The sequence below is a fragment of the Gallinula chloropus genome (assembly GCF_964237585.1).
Source record: "Gallinula chloropus genome assembly, chromosome: 10".
Classification (NCBI taxonomy): Eukaryota; Metazoa; Chordata; class Aves; order Gruiformes; family Rallidae; genus Gallinula; species Gallinula chloropus.
Genome location: NC_140095.1, coordinates 21,227,131 through 21,249,037, shown reverse-complemented (window position 1 = coordinate 21,249,037; position 21,907 = coordinate 21,227,131). Strand labels below are relative to the sequence as shown.

The window sequence follows — 21,907 nt, the reverse complement described above, 5'->3', positions numbered from 1 at the left end:
TGGGAGGTGCAGGCCGGGTGCTGAGGATCCTGCCAGTCCCGGTAGCAGTTCCTGCGGGGCTGCCTGCCTGTGCCCACAGGCTGAGCCCGGTGCCTGGTGGGGACGCCTTGGCATCACCCTGGAGCCCAGAACAGGGCGGCCCTGGAGCCCACAGCGGCCCTGCCACCGCGATGATCCGCTGGAGACAGCCCCGGGGGCCTGCGGACCACACTCCGGGGCGAGAGGTGAGGGACCACCCCGAGGGGATGGATGGACAGGACAGAATGGGGGACAGGGGGGAAAGGGTCAGGACCAGGGCAGTCTGTGCCCACTGCCCCGGCTGCTCTGCCTGGCTGTGCAGGGACAGGGACAGTGTCCACAGCCCTGCAAAGCATCTCTGCCCATGGGGGCACAAGGCAGCCCAGCACCCACCCTGGCACCCCCTGCCTGGGCGTGGGGAGGTCTCAGGAGCCAGCACCCCGCTGAAGGCTGCCCATACAAGCACAAGGAAGGGGGAAATCGCCCCATTTCCACACCAGGCTGCTGGGCAGATGTGAGTTAGAGCCCTTTAAACCCAGAGCAGAGACACCCAGCCCACACTGCTACGGGACATCACCCCCCTTAGCCCCCTGCCTCGCCCTTGGTGTAGACCCCACATCGACAGGCAGCCTTCCCACTGCCGTGCCCCATGCCCTGCTCCCTGTGTCCTGCTCTCCCAGCCTCTCAGCCCGCTCCTGCTCTGACTGTCCCTCCACTGACATACACGGGGTTGGGGGCAGGTGCCACGCACCCCTCACACCCACGTGTGTGAGCAAAGACCCCCCTCCTTACTCACACGTGTTTGTGGGCAGCCTGTGTGTGTCCCCTCCCCACGTGCTCCCACCACCTCCCCAGGCACACCAGCCTGCCCACACTTCCCCATGCTGCTGGTGCAACCTTTCCCCTGCCCAGGCAGGGGCGGGGAGCGGGCAGACCCCTGCACAGGGTGGGATGGGGAGGCACAGAGGACTCACACAGAGGTAAACCTGGCCCAGCAGCCCCTGGGCTCCCGCCGGGAGGGGGGTTTGGGGGGGGGGCAGGGATGCGTGGGAGCGTGCAGGCAGCAGGAAGGAAGCCTGAGCCGAACAATAGAGGGAAATGGAGGAACTGGATAAAGAGCCAGTGGCAGCACAGTCAGCACAGATGGTTTAGTGCGGAGCAGCGTGATTCATGGGAAAAAGGCCCTCAGCGCTCCAGAGAGAGCCCGCAGCCCTGCCCCGGGGCTGTGCCAGCAATGCTTTGGGGATGGGGGTGCCCACTGCAGCGGGGACCTGGCACCCTGCTGAGGCCCTGCCCCTCGTCTGGAGACAAGGGTGCTGCTGCTGGGGGTGCACAGGGGTCCCATCCCAGCTGGGGGTGGGTGGGAGGCTGTCCCCCCTCCGCCTGCTCGTGAGTCATGCTGACCTCTCCCATGCCCTCGCCAGCAGCAAGAGAGAGATATTATGGTCTGGCCCTTCCGGCCACAGAACCCTCCCCAAGCTGGCCGGCACAGGAGCTCATCCCCTGAGAGGGGCCCAGCTGCTCTCCCATTATCCGCCCCCAGCAGCCCACCCTCCACCAGGACATCCCCCCCCTTCTCTCCCCCTGCTGCTCTGACTCTTGTTCTCCTCCCACCCATCCCGGCGTGCAGAGGAGCTTGGGATGCCCCAGCACCCAGCATCTGCTCGCCCACCCACTCCCCGATGAGCCCCCCGCCACTTGGTTCCTGTCTGAGCTGGGGTCACGGCTCCACCAAGAAAGCAAAGCCAGGATCCAGCAGCTCTGGGGAGGGGCAGAGAGGCTTTGGGGGCTGAGGAACAACAGGATGTGAGCTTCTTGAACGGAGAGGTGAGCAGCTCTGGGGAAAGCAGCAAGGCACGGGGGCCTTTGGGAGCACCCCACATTCCCACCCATGGAATCCACGCTCTTCCCAGCAGCTGAACATCCCCCCTTCCCTCCCTGCCGCCTCCTGACTCCCTTTCTCTCCTTACTCCGCAGATGATGGGCTGAGCATCCACCGCAGGGGCACCTCAGGGCCATGAGCTCCCCGTGTGGTCCTGACTCGGATATCGCAGACTGGCTGGCCACCATCCACCTGGAGAGGTACCGGGATGTCTTCAAGCAGCACGGGTACCGCCTGGCCCGCGACGCGGCCGCGCTGGACGGCGACCACCTGCAGCGGATCGGCATCACCGCCACCGGGCACCGCAAGAGGATCCTGAACCTGGCGCAGCAGACACGGCTGCTCGCTCAGGCCCGGGGGGAGCCCGCAGCGGGAGACACCCACCTCCCAGCCCCTGAGTTCCTGGATGCCCCCCAGGTGGGCAAGGATGCCATGAAAGCAGAGCGGGAAGGGGTTACTGACGCCTTTGGGACGAAGCATGTGGACACTGTGCCCGCCCAGGCATCGTCCCTAGAGAAGGACCCTGCTCCTCCCCTCGTGAAGCCGGTTCCCAAGCCCAGGACGGTGTTCCCCCGCTCAAAGGCGGAGCAGGGCTCAGCGCCTGTGCCCCCAGCACGCAGCGCAGTGCCAGCACACAGCCTGGGCAGCGAGCGGGCACCGGCAGCCTTCGTGGTACTGGAGGGATTTGTGCCAGGGGAGAGCTCCACAGATTCGGAGAGCCCGGAGCAGAGGCCAGCACCGCCGGCTGGCCCGGGGGTGGCCGTGGCCATGGGCATGGGAGCATCCCGGCTGCGAGCGTGGCAGAGCGCCCGGGAAGGCACACGCTCCCCCCCGGCTCCAGACCATGGACAAACCCCGCAGACGTCGGAGAAGTGCCCACCCTCCGTCCTGTCAGCCCTACCATGGCACAGCCACAGGGCCCCAGCAGCTGAGCCCAGCCCCGGGAACATGCCAGAGGGTCACCCTGTGTCCAACCGTCCCCTGCCCGCGGCAGCCACCCCAGCCAGGAGAGCTCCATCACCATGCCCCCGGACAGCCCCACAGCCGGGCTTAGGGCAGGGCAGGCTGGAGATGGTGTCCAACGTCATCTACGAAGGACTCGAGCGCCCAACAGCACCCACTGAGGACTTGGGAGGAGAGGGTGGTGCCCAGGGTCAGGCTGTGCCCGAGCCCCCAGCTCCATCCCCGCAGGAGCTGACCCAGCCGGACAACAAACCTGAGTAAGCAGCTGCTTCCCCTCACCCCAGGGAGCTCAGGCGGGGTGCAGAGCAGTGAGAGCTGAGGATTGAGACAGCCCCCCCACTCCTGGGACCCCCCCAGCCCCAGCCTGGTCCTGCTTGCCTTTGGGTGCTGACAAAGCTGCTTTCTCCACCTCTCTCCCCCCGCCCCAGATCCCTCCCACGCCCATCCCCCAGGCTCCTCAGCACAGCTGGGATCCCTCTGAGCTGACACAGTGGTCCTGGGCCCCTGGTTGGCTTGTTCTGCTTGGGGGTGAGATGCTGCTGCCCCTCATCTGCCCCTCAGGCAGCAGGGATAGTGCTCCCCAGCATAGTGGTGGTGGTGGGGGGTGACTGTATGAGGGCTCCTGGGCTGGTTCATGCTGGGAACAAGGCAGGAGATGTTGGAGGGGGAAAGTTGGAGTGGGAGATGCCTGGTGGCCCTGGGGTGGGGGGGAGAAGGGAGCAAGGAGGTCGATGGGAGCACGGAGGGGATGCAGCACATCCCAGGGGACCAAGCTGGGCTCAGCCCCAGTCAGACACAGGCTCCAGCCTGCAGAACCCTGGTGGGAAAATACGGTTGGAAAAGCCCCTGAGGGTCCCCCCTGTCCCAGCTGCAGCTGCAGTAACCCCTCTCCTGTTTTCCAGCAGTCCCAGCTGGCCCAGCGGGGGGCTGCCCCCCATCCCGCAGAGACCCACCGGCAAGCCAGGTGAGACCCCCTGGGGCACCAGCACGCAGCAGGGACCACCCAGTGTCCCCAGGGAGGGGGGGTGAGGGGATCACCTGCCCCCCCTGCCTCACCCCAGGCCCTGCCCCGTGCTCCTGCCTCACTCAGTACAAGACAGAGCCCAGCCCCACAGGTTTTGGACTGGCACCTCTGTCGTGCCAAGTGCTCTGGGTGTTGGGGCACACTGTGGTGGGCTTGGTGGGACGTTCCCCCCCCCCCTCCCAGCACTGGCAGTCCTGCCTGGCTGCTGCCCTGCAGCAGGCGCTGCTGACAGCCCTCCCTTCCCATGTCTCTGTCCACAGAGGTCGGTGAGCAGCCCGTCAGCCCCTACAGTGAGACCATCTTTGGGCACGTAGCCCCACCCCGGGAGCAGAAGGTGAGAGGAGGCTGTGGGGATGGCGTGTGTCCTCTGCCACCGTCCTGCATCCCACCAGCTGCTCCAAAGCAGGATGGTGAGACTGTGATCCCAGCGGCACCTGGCTGAGCATCATTGCTGGGGTGGGAGGCACAGGGCCCCCACACACGGTGGGCCTGGGAGGCTGAGGAGGTCTGGGATGGGAGAGGGCAGAGGGAAAAGGAAATGTGACCGATCTCTGTTCCCAGGGTGCTGGCATCCTCTCTGATCAGGGCTATGAGGCAGTGTCTGAGCTGGACCCGGAGCGAGAAGTGTGCAGGTAGGCATCACCTCCTCGGGGCTGCAGGGCCTGGGCTGGGGCTGGGGGCTGGGGTTTGCATGCCAGGGGGACAGGGGACACTCCTGGGGACAGCTCAAGAGGAGGTGGGGGCTTTTCATATGCCAGAGAACAGTGGGGTCAGGAGCATCTGGGATCAGGTCAGCAGCCTCCAGAAGAGTTGATGAGCTCCAAGATGAGAAGGAGCTGAGCTGGTGGGTGGCTCACAAGGTGACAGTGCTTGCCAACCGATGCTCTGGGTGCCTGCACAGCAGGCAGGGCCTGGATTTGGCTGCTGGGAGCAGGGAAACACCAGGGATTTCTCAGAAATGAGATGGCTTCAAGCTCCAGGAGAAGGGTTGTGCGACCTCCAGAAGCTCCAGCACCAGAGCAGAGCTTGTTGATTTGTAGGAGACAGTGAGACTGTGAGTGGTACCTTTAAAATGCTTTTGAAATGTAGTTTCCATAACTCCTGATAGCATCTCAGAAAGAGGAAGGAAAGCTGTTCTTCCCATTTCAGATGGGGAGGGTTCCTTTTCCTGTGTTGCTGAGAGAGGAGGAGGTGAGCTGCAGCTCTGTGTCCTTCAGCTCTGCTGTGGCCTGATGCTGTGGGACAGCCAGATGGACGAGAACCAGGACAGGCCAAGGGTGGGGAACTGCAAATACCTGGGGACAGGAGTCTTGTAAACAGAAATACTGAACTCTGCCATGGAGCCTCTGAACCAGCAGCTCAGACTGGGGCTGGGTGCTTGGCTTGGGGGTCTCAGTCTCCATCCAGTGGCTTCCAGAGGTCCAGAGCATCCCTAAGGGCATTGGCCAGGCACTTGCAGCCCTGGACCCTCCAGGGACTTTGCAGTCTGGTCTTGCTGAGGAGGGATTGTCAGCAGGGGCAGTGGTTCACAGGTTGTTTTTTCTCCCAGCTTGAGCACTGAGGTGGTTGGGGTGTGGGGTGTTGAACAACAGGCAGAAAAGCCTCTGAAGACCATTGTGCTCAGGGACCCTGCCAGCCAGCTGCCCCAATGCTTCCCTCCCCAGACCAGCCCCACCAGCCCCACCACCATTCCCCTGGAGCAGAGCTATGGGCTCCTGCTGAGCTGCTGCTGGCCAGCCCTGGCCCCTGCCTCTGTGGGACCTCCCAGTCCTCCTCTTCAACACTGGCATTTCTCCAGTTCACCCAGTTCCTCATCCTGCTGACTGGCGCCTGGTCACTGGGGACAATGTGAGAATCCCCTGCAGCCCACCAACCCACTTGTTATGGGAAATATCTCCCACTCCCAAACTTCAGAGAAGCCCTCCCACCCCTTCAGCACGGTATCTTCCTCCTCCCAGTGTTACCTTGCTCTGGAGGAGTTTCATCTGGCCCATGCTGCCCTCCAGCTCTGGGGACAGTGTCAGTGTTGGAGCTGGGCAGACCCACCTCAGCCAGACCCACCTCAGCCAGACCCACAAGATATCCTGAGCAAAGAGCAGGAGAAGTGGGAATTTCCCCTTAAAACTGGGAGCTGGATCTCTAGGGGTCCAGCAGAGCCTGGGGCATAGGGTGGGATTTGTCCTCTCCGACACTGAGCACTGTCACTGGGGCAGGGGACAGCATCTGCCCTACTTCAGACATCAGTCTCAGCAGGAGGGAGGTGGTGGCACAGCAGTGCCTGTGTCTCCCCAGGACAGGGGGTCCTGGTGTCGTGGTTGAGCCAAGCCCCCCAGGGCCACTCGCTCACTTCCCCCTGGTGGGATGGGGAAGAGAACTGGAAAAGTGAAAGTGAGAAAACTGGTGGGCTGAGATAATGGCAGTGGAACCAGTAAAGCAAAAGCCATGCACACCAGCACAGCAAGGGATCCATCCCCACTCCCAGGCCAGGCAGGTGCTCAGCCATCCTGGGATGCAGGGCTCTGTCATGGAACAGGGACAGCATCACCCCTTCCCCCCCTCCTCCTCCTCCTCTTCCTCCTCCTCCTCCTGGCCTTATCTGCTGAACACGCTGCCAGCTGGTGTGGGGTATCCCTTGGGTCACTGGAGTCACGGGGTCAGCTGTCCCAGCTGTGTCCCTCCCCAACTCCCTGTGCACCCCAGGCCCTTTGCTGGTGGGGTGAGGAGCAGAAGAGCCCTCAGCTCTGTGTAGGCACTGCTCAGAGGAGCAAACCCTGCTCCCAGCACAACCCCAAAGCACAGCTCCATACTGGATACTGTGAGGAAAATGAACTCTTGTCCCAGCCAAAACCATCAGGCTGGGTCAGACAGTGACCTCCCAGGCAGGTGGTGGGCCCTGCTGTGGTTTGCAGACCCCAGATGAGATGACCCTCAGGCAGATCCCTACCCAAGCAGCCCCTCCAGACTCCTCAAGGCATCATCCCTGCAGGAAACAAAACAGCAGGAATGGTGTGTCCTTGGCAGCTCACTCCTTATCTCCCTGTCTGGCCCATAACCCCCAGCTGCAGTAACTGGATCCACCAGCAGATCCCTTTCTTCCCTCACCCATCTGCCAGCCTCCACCAGCTCTCCCATGTAAGCACTGACAGGCTGAGACTGCCTCAACTCGGTGCACCTCAGGCAGCACCCTGCAGGCTCAACTGACCTGGAAATGCCCTCTCCTTGCCCTGGGGATTCAGTTGGCCCTAAGGTCAGTTTTCTTCACTGCCTGAGACCAGCTGAAAAGGGAGATGATTTGACCAGGTGCTGCTTGTCCTCCAGCTCACCGTGGTCTGAGCCACTGTAAATCACAGCTCAGGATGGGGCTGTCATGGATCTTTCCCCTTTTGCTCTTGTCCTGACCCATTCCACGGGTCTGCCTCCCACACAGCTCTGGAACTCAAGGCTGACATCCACCTACAACACAGAGAGTCCTCCAGCCACCCTGATCCTTGGCCAGTCCCTCCTAAAGAAGCTGGACCCCAGGCCAGGACTCCAGCCAGACCAATCACCCTGACAAGGCTCTGTGATGCTAATTAAACAGTAACTTGTGTTGTTCCCTGATCCTCCAGCACATCCATGGCCACCTCTTGTCTTCCTCGCAGGCACTGGGGCCAAAAATGCCATTTTCCTGCTTCACCCACCTCCTCAGCCCCACACTCCACCCCACTTCTCCAGAGACATCCCCGAGCTTGGGTGGCTCCAGCCCAGCATCCTTCCAGGCAGACGTCAGGTCTTGCCTCTGTCCCAAGTGGTCATGAGGCACCTGGTGTTCCGTGGCCTCACAAGGCACCTGCCCAGGCTCAAAGCCCAGGCCCATGCACAGCCTTGGCTTCCACAAGGAGACAGGGCTCTAAATGGGGTGTTTGGAGGATTTATGATGATGGGAGGTGTTTGGGGTTGTTCTCCTGGTCCAAAAGCATTTCTAGCGCGTGGACTTGTGCTGGAGGTGGTTCCTCATATCCTGTACTCCCCAGTGGGTTTCTCCTCCATAAATTTCTCCTCCCACATCCCGTGCTGAAGAGCCCCACAGGTCAGCTGCTCCTTCCCTATGTGGTTCTGTACCTTGCTCCTGCTGGCTCTGCCTGATGTCACCCAGCTCCTGTGACTGCAGCAGTGGTGGCCAGGAGATGCCTCTCCACTCTCCTCATACTGCTCACAGCTTCAGAAACCTGGTGCCATCACTCACCCTTTCCCCCCTGGAGCTGCCCAGCCTGCTCAGGTGCTCCTCAGACAGCAGCTATGGCAGGTTTAGGACCATCCTCATCACCCAGTGTCATGGGAACTCTCATGCTGGTGCTGGCGCATCCTGGCTGCTGTGACTCTCTTCCTGCCCATCACCTGGGCAGCTCCACTGTTTGCTCCTGGCATGGTCAGAAATTTTCCATCACGTTTCCTTTTTCAGGGTCAAAAACCACCCCTGGCTGAGCGGGCTGAGGGGAAGGGGAGGGCTTAGCAGTTTATTTTTACCATTTCCTCTTATTGTTATGGCTGGGTAGTCTCACCAGGCCTGGCTGAGTGTCCTAGCGTGGCTTCCCAAGAGGAGGAGATGGATGCAGGAGCTGCACCAACCCATCTGTCCATCCCAACCCCTTTGCAAAACCTTTCAGCTGGACACAGGAGCAGCAGGGAGGGTGTGATGGCGGGTGGTTTCTGGTGCCATGAGCACTGGAGAGGTAGAAGGAGAGGGTGAGACCTCTGATAAGGGTGCAAAGCTGGGGTGGGTATAGAGTAGGGAGCAGGACTGGGGACCTGCCTGGCTTCAGTGCCTGTGGTGTGGAGAGGGCAGGGAGGTGGTGGTGGAGGGCTTTGGAGCTGTGTGGTGCCCTGTGCAGTAGAGAAGCCCTTTTTTCCAGCTCCCCCCATCTGTGCCATCACGTGGCTGAGCTTCTGGCTGCTGGTGGCCAAAAGGCTCCAGAGCACTGAGCCCTTGTCCCACCCTGCTCATGGAAAGCCAAAGCCCCGCGTCACTGGGTGTCCTGAGGAGCTCAGGATGGGGCCAGGAGCAGCGTGAGGTATCCCCAGGGTGGGGGGATGTCACACCACAGGGTGAGCAGCTCTGCCAGGCAGCCTGGGTGCCTCACAGGCCTGTCTCCCCCAGGACCAGCAGCGAGTGCAGCAGCGACGGGAGGAGCGAGGACGAGGAGACCCGGTCCCAGCTCATCGACCGCATCATCCAGAACGACACGGAGGGATACTCCACCGTGGAGGCACCACGGGCTGAGGGAGCCCCGTTCAGCCTGCCAGCCCATCTCTACCCAGATGAGGTCCTGGATGACCTCACCATCTCCCCCTACGCCAGCTTCACGTCACTCTCCGAGCCCCGACCCACCATGCTCAGTGGCTGGCTGGACAAGCTCTCCCCACAGGGGTATGTGCCCACCTGTGGGACAGTGCCCATAGGTAAAACCCCCTTGGGCAAGGCTGGTGAGGTGGGTACACTGCTCACCACGCTATCGGGGCAGCCAGACCTCCTCACGGGGTGAGGAACATCTTGGGTAGCCTGGCTGTGCAGCAAGGGTCCCTGTGCAGCCCTCCTTGGGGCCAAGGGGGTCTGTGAACAGATGCTGGGCCCTCAGAGGGGACTGTCCCCTTCCCAACAGCTCCCTTTCTCCCTGCCACCCCAACAGGAACTATGTCTTCCAGAGACGCTACGTCCGTTTCGATGGGAAGAACCTGATGTATTTCAGCAGTGAGAAGGTAGGAAGGGGCAGGCTGCAGGTAGGGTGGGGAGGCTTACACAGGGTCCCCTGACACCACGTCAGCTGCCATATCCCCCTTGTCTTCCCTCCTCCTTCTCTAAGGACCTGGCACTGCTTTAGCATCACCAGGGTGGAGCAGCCCTGGCCCCTGTGCCTGAGGGGCTCTGAACACACCCTCACATCCCAGATAGCCTGGGGAGTTGGTGAGGGGGGGTCCTGTTGGCTCACAGGCCATGGGGCAGGCTGCAAATGGGGGATCTCTGGGTCTCAGCTGCTGACATGGCTGTGGTACGAGGCAGCACCCAGCCGAGCACCTGGGGGACGTGGGGGATGTGATGCATGGAGCAGCTTTTCCCACTGTGGGCACTGGGGGTTGGATATGTGGGATGAGCCAACAGCCCTTCTCTGTCACAGGATCACAGAGTCACAGAGCTGTAGGGGTTGGAAGGGGCCTCCAGAGTCCATGGGGTGTCACCCCCTGCCCAAGCAGGGTCCCTAGGACAGGGCACACAGGTCAGTGTCCAGACAGGGCTGGAATCTCTCCAGAGAAGGAGACTCCACACCCCCTGGGCAGCCTGTCCCAGGGCTCCCTCACCCTCACTGGGAAGAAGTTCTTCCCCAGACTAGGGGGGAACTCCCTGTGCTCCAACTTGAGCCCATCGCCCCTTGTCCTGTCCCCACAGACACTGAGCAGAGGCTGCCCATGTCCCCCTGTGTCCCACCCTTCAGCTATTGATCCCTATTGATCAGATCCCCTCTCAGGCTTCTTCTCTCCAGGCTGAACAGCCCCAGCTCCCTCAGCCTTTCCTCACAGGGGAGATGCTCCAGTCCTTTAATCATCTCCACACCCCTCCACTGGACTCTCTCCAGGAGATCCCTGTCCCCTTTATCCCAGTGAGCCCAGCACTGGACACAACACTCCAGTGGGGCCTGACCAGGGCAGAGCAGAGGAGAAGGATCCCCTCCTGTGACCTGCTGACCACACTCCTTCTGGGGGGGGGGGGGCTCTGCATGGCCCCTTTAAGCCTGCTGCAGGGTGCCAGTGGCTGCCACACTGCCTGGGATGATGGGCACTGCTGCCCCAGCCCCACGGCACAGCTGGGCCCACAGGCACCCGTGCAGGAACAGGCAGCACACGTGGCCCCAGAGCAGCCACTGGTGTAGGAGCCACCAGGCATCCCTGCCACATCCCCACACCCCTGTGGTTTCGGTGCCAGGAAGTCTGGCAAGGCAGTGCTGGGGCTGGTGGGATCTGGAGGTGACCCGTGGGAAGGGCGAAGTGGGGGGTAACCCTGCCTGGGGCTCATTCCAGGAGCCCTACCCTAAGGGGGTGATCCCGCTGTCCGTCATCGAGATGGCTCGTTCCACCAAGGACAACAAGTTCCAGGTCATCACCAGCCACCGGATCTTCGTCTTCCGGGCTGAGAATGAGGGTAAGAGAGGACCCTGGGCCAAGGCCCACCCGTCTCCCAGGAACCATCCCTACCTCCCTCCTCCAGCCAGAGCATTCCAGGGGCAGGTCCCACCCCATCCCCAAAGCACCCAGCCACGCGGAGCGAGGAGGTCTGTCCCCTGCCCTGCCTGCTGGCTGCTCCTCTCCACGCCAGGGCTGTTGGGAAGGGCTCAGACCCTCTCCCTCCTTCCTGCTTCCCAGCCCAGAGGAATGAGTGGTGCTCCACGCTGCAGAAGAAGGTGACGGACCAGCGGCTGGTGGGGTCCCGGCCCCGGCCCGCCAACACCGCTCACTGCCAGAAGTCAGGCACCCTGGAGCTGAAGGGCCAGAAGTCCAAGGTGTTTGCAGCCCTCAGCCTGCCCGAGATGTGGCTGTACAAGAGTGAGCAGGTTTGTGACGGGGCTGGAAGCCCTGCTGGGATGGAGGGAGCTGAGCCAGGGTCAGCGCCAAGGGGGAAGCAGAGGGGAAAGGACAGGCAGGAGGAAGGGAAGCTGGAGATCCTGCACAGAGCCACTGCAATGGGACCCTGGGCTTGGAGATGCAGGGACTGCCAGGAGCAGAACTCCCCTCCTCATCTCCTGCCTGCCACCAAATTCTCTTCATCTCTTCACCTGGGTCTTAGTCACACCAAAGCTCCCCAGTCCAGCCCAGGACAGGTGGACCAGTGACCACAAAATCACCAGCAGACCTACCAGCTCCAGCACAGGCTTGCCTCGTGGGATGCAGTCAAACCATCACACACTGCCTGCTTCTCACAGAACCCCCCACTTCCTGACCGCTGAGTTGCCTCAGCACCCTTGTGTTTTCAATTCCCAGCCAGTCCATCTCCAACAGTGTCAGAGCTCTGTGGGTTTTACTCAAGTTGAAACTTGCTTTACTGAGTGTGCCTGACTCAGCATGAACTCCAGTCCCCAAAACTGAGGGATTTGAATGGCCACATTTTGGGGAGAGGGTGAGGGGAGGGGGGAGGAGCAGAACTTGACTTTCATTTTAGGGCATGACATACTTGCTGAAGGCTGTATGTCAGCCCATGTGGGATGGCTGAGAGTTGTGACAGGGTACCAGGTCCCAGTGGTCCAAGCAGAGCAGTGATGGGAATGGGAGTACCAGCCCTCTGGCTCCAGCCCCAGCATCATGAGCCTGTCCAGGGTGGTGCATCCACCACAGCTGCCATCCTGCAAATCCAACCCCTGTGCCCCTCTGAATTGCAGTTCTTTAAGATGGGCATTGGCATCTGCTTCATTGAGATGCGTGGCTCCACCATCCGCGAAGCCAAGAGCCGCAGCTTCGAGCTCATCACCCCCTTCAAAATATTCAGGTAACTCAGAAATCCCCGTGAGATGAGGTGGGGGGGGGGGTGTTGGACCCAGATGTTGGGAGCTCCAGGCCTGTGAGTTGAGCTTTGGCTGTGCTGGTGCTCACAGCTTCGTGGCGGAGTCGGAGCGGGAGAAGCGGGAGTGGATGGAGGCCCTGCAGGAAGCCATAGCTGAGATGCTCTACGACTATGAGGTGGCAGAGAAGATATGGTCCAACAAAGCCAACAAACACTGTGCAGACTGCTGGGCTCCCAGTCCCGACTGGGCATCCATCAACTTGTGTGTGGTCATCTGCAAGCAGTGTGCAGGCCAGTACCTCTTCCAGGGGGGCACATGGGCTTCTGGCAGGTGCTGGCTCTGCCCTGCCTGGGTGAGCAGGGTGCTGGCTGGGGGAGAGGTGCTGTTTCCCCTGGCAGGCTCATGGGGGTGCTCATTCTCCTGCTACCCACAGGGCAGCACCGCAGCCTGGGCTCGAACATCTCCAAGGTGCAAAGCCTGAAGCTTGATACCAGCGTTTGGTCCAACGAAATCGTACAGGTAGAGGCGCTCAGGGCAGGGTGCTGGGGCTGGCATGGCATGGCCAGGCACCGGGATGCTTCCCCAGGCAGGGCAGCGTCAGCCCTGGGATGCAGGAATGCCAAGCACCCTGCTCCTCCTGGCTGGCCCTTGTGACCGTGGGACTCTCCTGCAGCTCTTCATCGTGCTGGGAAATGACCGAGCCAACCGGTTCTGGGCCGCCCGCCTGCCCGCCGCCGAGACCCTCCACCCAGACGCCAGCGCCGAGCAGAGACGGGACTTCATCTCCCACAAGTACCGCGAGGGTCGGTACCGCCTGCCCCATCCCCACCACGCCACGCAGGAGGACGTGCTCCAGGTAGGAGCCACGTCTGGGTGTAGGCAGGATGCTGGGGTGCTGGGAACCACCCTGGAGTTGGGAGTCTTGAGGTGCCAACACCTCCTGCTCGGCTGTCTGCTTCAGCACCCCTCTGCCAGGCTGTCCCAGGGGGAAAGTTGTGTCCCAGTTTCCTGCCTTCAAGCAACCAGGCAGCAGACTAGGGGGTCCCTAAAGGCTTCTGTCTCATCCAGGCACTGTGTGCTGCAGTGGCAGGACCAGCCCTGCTCAAGACCATCCTGCAGTTCTTCTCGTCATCAGAGGCTGGGCTGGCAGCTGACCCCACTGCCTGTGAGGTGGCCTCTGGGGCAGACCTTTGGTGGGGACCAGAGAGCAAAAGGGCCTGGAACCATTCAGGTAACAAAAACCCTCCAGCCCCACCTGGATGGGATGGGGAGGGCTTCCTCCTACCTTCTTGCCCCTGCCCCTCCTACTGCTGGGGTATCAGGCACTGTGGCTCTCCAGGGGACCCACCTGCCCTACTGCACTCCTCTTTTGGGATGGGGCAGGCAGCAGGTCCCTCTGGAGCCCCTATTCAGGGACCTCCATGCCTGGCACTCCCCCTCACCTACACCTGCATGAGTGGGGTTTCCCTGCTCCCCCCCCCCCAGTACCCACACTTTTATGGGTGCCTGCTCCTGTCCCACTCTCAGCACCATTCCCCACAGGGAGCCCCAGTGCACAGGAACTGGGACCAGAGGGTGTCTACAACGAGATCACGCAGCCAGTGATGCACAGCGGGTACCTGTACCGGGCTACACCCCCTCCCAAACTCCCAGGTGCCAAGAAGAGCAAAGAGGGTAAGAACGGGGAGCACAGGAGGGCAGCTGGAGGGGTGCCCACCCCAGTACCACTGACCCCCCTGGTCCTGCAGACTTCCAGCGCACGTGGTGCTCCCTGGAGAGAGCCCTGCTCTTCTTCGAGACGGAGAAATGCACCGAACCCCTGGGCCACATCGAGAGGGGGGACCTCATCTCCCTGGGCGTGAGCAGAGCCCAGGCGCTCACCAGCCCCAGCCCCACCGAAAGGTACCCCCAGCCGAGCCCCTGCTGCACGCCCAGAGCTGGATGGAGCCAGATGGCAAGGACAGGCGCCGGTCCCCTGCTTGGTGCAATAGTCTGCTGAGGCTCTGGGTGTGGGTTCAGCATGGGGGGGGTCTTCCCTGACCGGATGGGTCATTCTCTGCAGGTTTCGCTTCACACTCGAGCTCTTCCTCACTGGGGAGAAAGTGCAGCAGCTGGGAACGGATGGGCCTGAGGCACTGCAAGCCTGGGCCAGCGCCATCGGCAAGGTGAGACAGCCCCAGCGCCAGCATCCCATGCCACTGCTGGGTCCCTGCCCTCTGTTCCCACTCCCCTGTTGTGATCCCTCCCAGCACCCCACCCTCTTCATCCTCAGTGGCAAGAACCCTCCTTCCCTCTTTTGGGGACTCCCATCCTCCCCAGCAACCTGCCCCCACCCTTGTGGGGGGGGGTCTGCGCTGGGGAGGGGGGGGGGTGTTGAGCCCCATCTTCACCAGCTCATCTCTTGCTCCACCCCACAGTGGTTCACGCCCGTGAGCTGTCACTGCTTGCTGGGCTACGAGTTCCAGCGTGTGGGGCAGCTGCGCTACAAGTGCATGCTCAACCCTGAGCGGTGGCAGCGGGCCTTCTTCATCCTGCAGAAAGCCCACCTCTTCATCTGCCCTGCTGAGGACGATGGGTGTGAGGACAGCGTCAACCTCCGGCGGCTGCAGGAGCTCAGTGAGTGCTGCGCTGCAGCCTGAGATGGGCACCACGCGGTGGGTGGCCGAGCGTGGCTCTGACTCCTCTACTTCTCACCCCAACGCAGGTCTGGTCCCCCCCACAGAAACCCCAGAGAAGAAGGAGCTGCTGGTCCTGGTGGAGATGGGGAGGTGAGTCCCCGGTGCAGGAATGATAGGGAATGACCCCAGCAGCCTCAACGGGCTGCACGGGGCAAAGGCACTTGTGCATGTGGCAGTGCTGATCCCAAACCCGTGGTGGGGATGCTGCTGGGGCAGCGTGCCCGTGGCCATGGGGCTTATGGAGGTCACCCCAACCCAGGGTCTCTTGCTAGAGGAGGACATCCCTCAGCTCAGCCTGGCTATGCCTTGCTCCCTGTCCCGGAGCCCCGCTTGTGGGGCAGGGGGGGGTTAACATGCCCCCACCCCCAGCAACCTTCATTCCCTCTTCTCTGCCCTTGTCTCTCTCAGGACATTTTACCTGCAGGGCCTGTCCCGGGCAGACTCAGCAGCCTGGTATGCTGACATCCAGGCGTCGGCAGGAGGCCGGGGTAACGCGCTGCGGGACCAGCAGCTGAGCCGGGCCGACATCCCCATCATCGTGGACAGCTGCATTGCCTTCATCACCCAGTATGGTGAGCCCAGGACAGCAGCAGCGGGGCTGGACCATCCTCCAGCGCACACGGGGCAGCCGAGGGGGTCTGGGCAGGAGGCACCGTTCTCAGGGCACTGGCCCCACTGGGGATGCTCTGGGTTGGATTTGGGGCTCCATTTGACCCCGTGTCCCTGCCCCAGGGCTGCGGCACGAGGGGATTTACCGTAAGAACGGCGCCAAGTCGCGGATCAAGGTGCTGATGGAGGAGTTCCGGCGCGACGCCCGCAACGTCAAGCTGCGCATCAGCGACAACTTCATCGAGGACGTCACCGACGTGCTGAAGAGGTTCTTCCGGGAGCTCGAGGACCCCATCTTCACCCTGGAGCTGCACCCACAGTGGAAAGAGGCTGCAGGTACCTCCTTCACCCAACCCCTGGTCCCACGCTGGGCTGCCTGCCAGGCACCCCTGGGACCGATGTCCCCCAGCACCAGCCCTGGTCCCATGTCAGGTGGCCTCAGAGATGGCCCACGACTCGTTTTCCTCCCTCCAGAAATCTCCTCGAAGCCCCAGCGCCTGGAGAGGTACAAGGAGCTCATTCGTCGCCTGCCTCGCCTCAACCACAAGACTCTGGCTGCACTGATTGGCCACCTCTACCGGTCAGTGGATCACCCCCTCACCAGATCCCCTGCTCCATCCAGGGTCCCCAAGGCTAGGGAGCAGCATGGGGTCTCTCCACTGCCCAGGGAATGCCAGTTCCCATCCCCGTGACCCAGCACACTGTTCTGGAACATCTCAAACATCCCTAAAGCCATCCTGCAGCAAGGGGGGGGGGCGGGGGGGCAACAGGAGGTTTGGGAGTAGGGGACACCCACCCTATAGGACACACAGTGCCCAAAAAAGAAGGGGAAAAAACCCAAATTCTCATCCCCGACTCAGAGGGTGAGGTGGGGCTGTTGCCTGGTTTGCTGGCAGCTGAAGGTCCTGGAACTGCCCAGCTTGAAGTTCCCACTGCTGGGGAGCTGGGGAATAGCAGGTTGTTTTTCAGGACACTTGGTATGAGGCAGAGGAGGGTGACTGGGGCTGAAACCCCATCTGGAGCGTGACCAGCCCCTCACCTTCTGTCCTCCCTGTCCCAGGGTGCAAAAGTGTGCAGACCTCAACCAGATGAGCACCAAGAACCTGTCACTGCTCTTCGCACCCAGCCTCTTCCAGACCGATGGCAAAGGGGAGCACGAGGTCAAGGTGATGGAAGACCTGATTGACAACTATGTCAGCATCTTCAACGTAAGCTCCATGCTGGCTCTGACCACCTCCCCTTGTATCCTCTGCCTCCCCCTGCCCCCTCCATCCTGGCCACGTGCTCTCACAGCCATATCCCACTTCATATCAATTCCACATGTCTCCTGTCTCACCCTGTGTGCTCTTCCTCGGGCAGATTGATGAGGACCAGGTATCTCAGATGGATCTGGAGAACAGCCTGATCACCACCTGGAAGGACACTCAGGTACTAGGGATGTGCTTGCCCGTCCCCACCATGTCAGGGACTCCTGGGCTGGTGGGACTGCCTCGAGGATGGGGGTACTCCCTGCTTCCCACCCTGGGTCCCTCCTGTCCCACACCAGATATGTGGGGGAGGACCTTTCCTCTCTTGTCTCCCCTTTACTCACCACCCTGAGGCTCCTGCCCAGGGGAGAAGCAGCCTCAGCTCCCTGCAACACCATCGCCAGCCCCTGGGGAGGGGGGATGTGCACAGCACCCATACCACGATGGCATCAACCCCACATGCTCTTCCCCCAGCTCTCACAGGCAGGGGACCTCATCATCGAGGTTTACCTGGAGCAGAAGCTGCCCGACTGCTGCGTCACCCTGAAGGTGAGTCCCAAAGAACAGCCGTGCCAGGGGGAGCAAGGAGGAATGCAGGCTCCCCTCCCTGGGACCCGTCCTGCCACCACCCACCGCAGCTCCCCCTCTGTCTGACCCCAGGTGTCCCCCACGATGACGGCAGAGGAGCTCACCAACCAGGTGCTGGAGATGCGCAACGTGGCAGCCAGCCTGGACATCTGGCTGACGTTCGAGGTCCTGGAGAACGGGGAGCTGGGTGAGCACGGTGGGGGTGGCGTGGGTGGGGATGCTCTCCACACAGCCGGTTTGGTGGGGAGGAGGAGGTGTGGGGTATGGGGGGGGTCAGCTTGCCGGTGGCAGTGGGGACAAGGAGCGACACAGTGTAGGAGACACAGGGGTGAGAGTGTCCCTGCCTTCCCAGAGCGGCCCCTGCACCCCAAGGAGAAGGTGCTGGAGCAGGCTTTGCAGTGGTGCAAGCTCCCAGAGCCCAGCGCTGCCTACCTGCTGGTGAGGAAGGTGCCCATCGGCGAGGGCAGCTGTCTCTTCACAGGTAAGGCCATCACAGAGGGTCCCAGCCCCTAGGGACGTCCCCAAGAGGGATAGCTCTGCTCCAGTTTCCCCTTGCACCTCCCTGAGACCCACAGCCACCCTCACATGCCCCCAGCCCCTCCTGACCCCCATTTCCTCCTACTGGGCAGGCGCCAAGCGTGAGACCCCCAAGTGTGGGCTGCTGAGATGCCGTGAGGAGCCCCCCAAGCTGCTGGGGAACAAATTTCAGGAGCGCTACTTCGTCATCCAGGACCGGAGGCTGCTGCTGCTCAAGGAGAAGAGGGTATCCAGGGAAGGCTGCAGGGATGGACCTGTGCCCCATGGGTGGGAGGAGAGGCTGGGAGGGAGAGCCTGGGGGCAGAGGTGTCTGTCCTCTGGCAGGTAGGCTGGCACCAGGCCAGGCTGACTTGATGGATCTCCTCCCCCAGAGTGCCAAGCCGGAGCGTGAGTGGCCCCTGGATGGAGCCAAGGTTTACATGGGCATCAGGAAGAAGCTGAAGCCACCAGCCCAGTAAGTGGGACCTTCTCTGAACGTGGCCCTGGGGCACACATCCCTCCCTAAACCCAGCCCTTGGGAGCATGCCAAGCCCCACTGGCACCCAAAGCTGTGACAAGCCTGGGCCAGTGGGGTGAGCTCAGCCCCCCCACCCCGCTGCCCACACACCCCAGGCTGTGTCTGAGCTTGGCAGAGCTGCCCCACAGCCCGTCTCTTCCTTTCCCCAGGTGGGGTTTCACTTTGATCCTGGACAAGCAGCAGCTGTGAGTATCTGTCCCTGCCGTCCTGGGGCTGGGGAGAAGGTGGATTTTGAGGCCTCTACTCAGTTTTAAGTGGGGCTGGGACAGCCAGGGTCGATGCCAGGTGCTTCTGTGCCCTGTTCTGAGCTGGGGTCCTTGCCCCAGCCTCCCTGGCACCGCTGGGTGCACAGACACACCCCTGCATCCCGCCGACCCCATCCCCCTGACACTGAGGATGCTGGGGCAGAGGCTGAGCACCTTGCCTGGATGTTCTTCTGAGAGCAGCAAGGACAGCTGAGCCAAGGTGCCTCATGGGTGCCCTCAAGTGGCAATTTGGGCACGTAGAGAGTTTGGGAGTTGCAGCCCCGCGGGGTGTCGTTGAGCCTGACAGCCCCGGTCTCGCAGGCGAGGTGACAAGGGGACGGGGGCCCCTGCGGCCCCGCTCCCCAGCAGCTTCTCCGGTGACTCCTCCACAGGTTCTTGGTGTGCTCAGGGCAGGCTGAGCTGTGGGACTGGACCACCAGTATCCTCAAGGCTCAGGTGGGTGCAGGCTGGCTGCGTCACCCAGCTGCGCTGTGCTGGGGCGATAGGGGGGGATGTTGTGGCAGGGCAGCCCAGCATGACCACCCCCCCCTCCCTCCCATCCCTGCCCTGTCCCTGTGCACAGCACGACGACCTGCGCCCCGTGATCATGCGCCGGCGCTCCTCCTCCGACCTGGCCAAGCAGAAGTTCGGCACCATGCCCCTGGTGCCCCTGCACGGGGACAGCACCGACGCCACCATGCTCTCCGCCAACCAAACCCTGGTAAAGCCCCCACAGCTCCCCCTGCCCACGGGTGCTCCCCCACCCACCCGTCCTGACCCCGCGCACCCACCCCCAGGGCTCCCAGGTGATGCTCTGGCCCCGTGTCCCTGCGCTGGGCGGTGTGTGTGCTGCGTGTGCTCCGCTTGTGTCCGTGCCGGCTGTCCGTGCGTGCAGGGCGGTGTGGGCACAGGGGGTGCCTGTGCCCTGCTGCCTGTCCTCTGCCTGCCCAGGCAGCCCTGAGCCCGCTCTGTGCTGCCCCGTGCTTACCTCTGCCCGTCTCCTCTGTTTCTAGCGCCGCCTGCACACGCGAAGGACATTGTCCATGTTCTTTGTAAGTACCTGCACGCATGGAGCGCGCCCGTGGCTGGCTTTGCACCGTGCCTCCTGGTAGCAGCAGGCAGCAAGGGCTCACTGCAGCGTCTCACCAGCCCTCAGAGGGGTGCCCAGGCCACCCTGCCCAGGCCGTGTGGGGATGCCCATCACTCTGTGCGTCCCATACCCAGGGCTGGGGGTCCCTGCATGGTCCCAGGATGTGCAAACAAGACTACAACAATCCAGCCCAGCTCCCAGCTCCTCTCCCACTGGGCACCATATTGCCCAAAGGGGCTGAACACAAGAAATGGGAAGAAATAAGTCTTGGGTCCTCTTCATCTTCAGGTGTGGCCCACTTGACTGGACCTCACCTCGCCCAGCTTTGTGCTCTACATGGGCACACATCTGCCCTCCCTGTTCCAGACCACCTCTGCCAGGGGGTGCGGGGCTGGTGCCACAGCCTGGTGCCATGGACCGTGCCTCAGCAGCAGCCAAAACTCTTCCCCTCTATCAGCAATGGTGGGGGGAAACAGGCACCAAGCAAAGAGGGTGGGTGCCTTGTGGGCATCAGCCCCACAGTGAGGGGACAAAGGTCCCCAGGCAGTGCACAAGTTCAGGGAAGGGGGAATGGAGGGGTACGGCTGAGCAGTGCAAGCAGTGCCCCTCACTGTGACCCCCTGCTCTCCCCCAGCCCATGAAGATGCACCAGGACTCCCTGGAGGAGCAGCAGGAGAAGGAGATGGATGCCGATCCAGTCTACGAGGAGGTGGGCAACTTCCCTGAGCTGGCCACGCTGGAGCTGGGGCAGGGGCTGCTGGCAGATCTGTCGGCCATGCCCCCCGTGGACAGGTCCAAGAAGCCAGCCCTGCTCAGCGAGCAGCCCCCAGCCACCCCTCTGCGCTCCTCACTGCCTGCCAGCCCAGCCCAGAGAGTGGTGGGTCCCTCCGTCACCAAAGCCCTGTCCCTTGAAAGGGGCTTGAACCTGGAGAGTGACAAAGCTCCAGCCCAGGGGCTCAGACCCACAAAAACTGCCTCTCTGGAGAGGAACATGGAGCCTTCCCTGGTGCTGGCCAGGGACTGGGACCAGATGGCCACGCCAGGGAGCAATCCCAGCACAGAGACCTCCCTGGAGATCCCCAAGAAGAGGAACGTGCAGCCTTCCTCGACCATCAACAACAAACTCATCCAGGAGCTCAGCAGCGTCATCCTCAGGAAGAATGAAGGCCAGTCGCCAGGGCCAGGCCAGCCGGTGACGTGAGCTGTTGTGACAAAGAGACGGCCACCATCCTGGGGGGTCAGGTCGTACCCGGTGGCAGTGATGACGGGTACCCCACGCTCCTCCACCACGGAGCCCGTGCCCTCCTCCTCCTGACCCTGGATCTGGGCTGGGAGCACTGACCAGTGGGGACCAGGGGGCTAGTGGGGACTGGGCTGCTGAGGGGCAGTACCCCCTCTTGGGAGGGCTGGGGATGCTGCCACACGGCGCTCTGACTCGTGGGTGGCACATCTGCCATCAGGCCCAGTGCCCAGGCAAGCAAGTACAAGGCAAAGCAAACCCCTGGCCACGTGTTTCGGCAGCACAGTGCGGTGCCAGGCAGGGGGACACACCGAGCCTGCCAGCACAGGGGAACACAGCACCATGTCCCCTCCCCAGTGCTGGACCTGGGAAGCGGGGTCAGGACACCCCAGCCATCCCCCACTTCCCTTCTTGCATCTACCGTGGTATATTGGGGGGGTGGGGGGGTGTCAAGAGGAGCAGGGCTGGCCGTGTGTGCCCGGTGCGTAGCCCTGGCGATGGAGGACAGCTCCTGCTCGCTGGGGTATTTATACCTGGTCCTTCCAGCAGCAGGGAGAAATAAAGGTTTATTTGTACTCTGGAGGCTTTGGTCACGGCAGGAGGAGCGGGGAGGGATGCTGTGGGGTGCCAGGGCTGGGCACCCAGTTGGGGGACCCATGAGACAGCGCTAGGACTATCAGCATTGCACCAGGAGCAGTCCATGCCTGGACATCCTGCAGAAGAACTGCAAAACCAGGGTAAAGT

General features: G+C 62.3%; 1 protein-coding gene across 1 annotated transcript; it reads left to right on the top strand.

Moving 5' to 3' along the window:
• The first annotated feature begins 127 nt into the window (after positions 1-127).
• ARAP3 (ArfGAP with RhoGAP domain, ankyrin repeat and PH domain 3) lies at positions 128-21,743 on the top strand. The gene is made up of 34 exons (XM_084268453.1): positions 128-224; positions 1,996-3,120; positions 3,769-3,827; positions 4,148-4,221; positions 4,449-4,519; positions 9,025-9,294; positions 9,554-9,623; positions 10,938-11,058; positions 11,280-11,467; positions 12,290-12,396; positions 12,503-12,702; positions 12,846-12,931; positions 13,086-13,268; positions 13,481-13,643; positions 13,955-14,086; positions 14,161-14,314; positions 14,475-14,577; positions 14,830-15,028; positions 15,117-15,180; positions 15,499-15,662; positions 15,823-16,035; positions 16,174-16,279; positions 16,760-16,907; positions 17,059-17,127; positions 17,421-17,495; positions 17,607-17,721; positions 17,887-18,015; positions 18,164-18,297; positions 18,443-18,525; positions 18,738-18,773; positions 19,226-19,289; positions 19,417-19,554; positions 19,847-19,885; positions 20,558-21,743. Exons 2-34 carry the CDS (start codon positions 2,036-2,038, stop codon positions 21,122-21,124), a joined length of 5,409 nt encoding a protein of 1,802 aa, XP_084124579.1. The 5' UTR covers positions 128-224; positions 1,996-2,035; the 3' UTR covers positions 21,125-21,743.
• Positions 21,744-21,907: the final 164 nt, after the last annotated feature.

Coding starts and splice junctions, on each gene's coding strand:
- ARAP3 (XM_084268453.1), top strand. CDS start 2,036: ATGAGCTCCCCGTGTGGTCCTGACTCGGATATCGCAGACTGGCTGGCC. Junction 3,828..4,147: donor GAGACCCACCGGCAAGCCAG/GTGAGACCCCCT, acceptor CTCTGTCCACAG/AGGTCGGTGAGCAGCCCGTC. Junction 15,663..15,822: donor TGCCTTCATCACCCAGTATG/GTGAGCCCAGGA, acceptor TCCCTGCCCCAG/GGCTGCGGCACGAGGGGATT.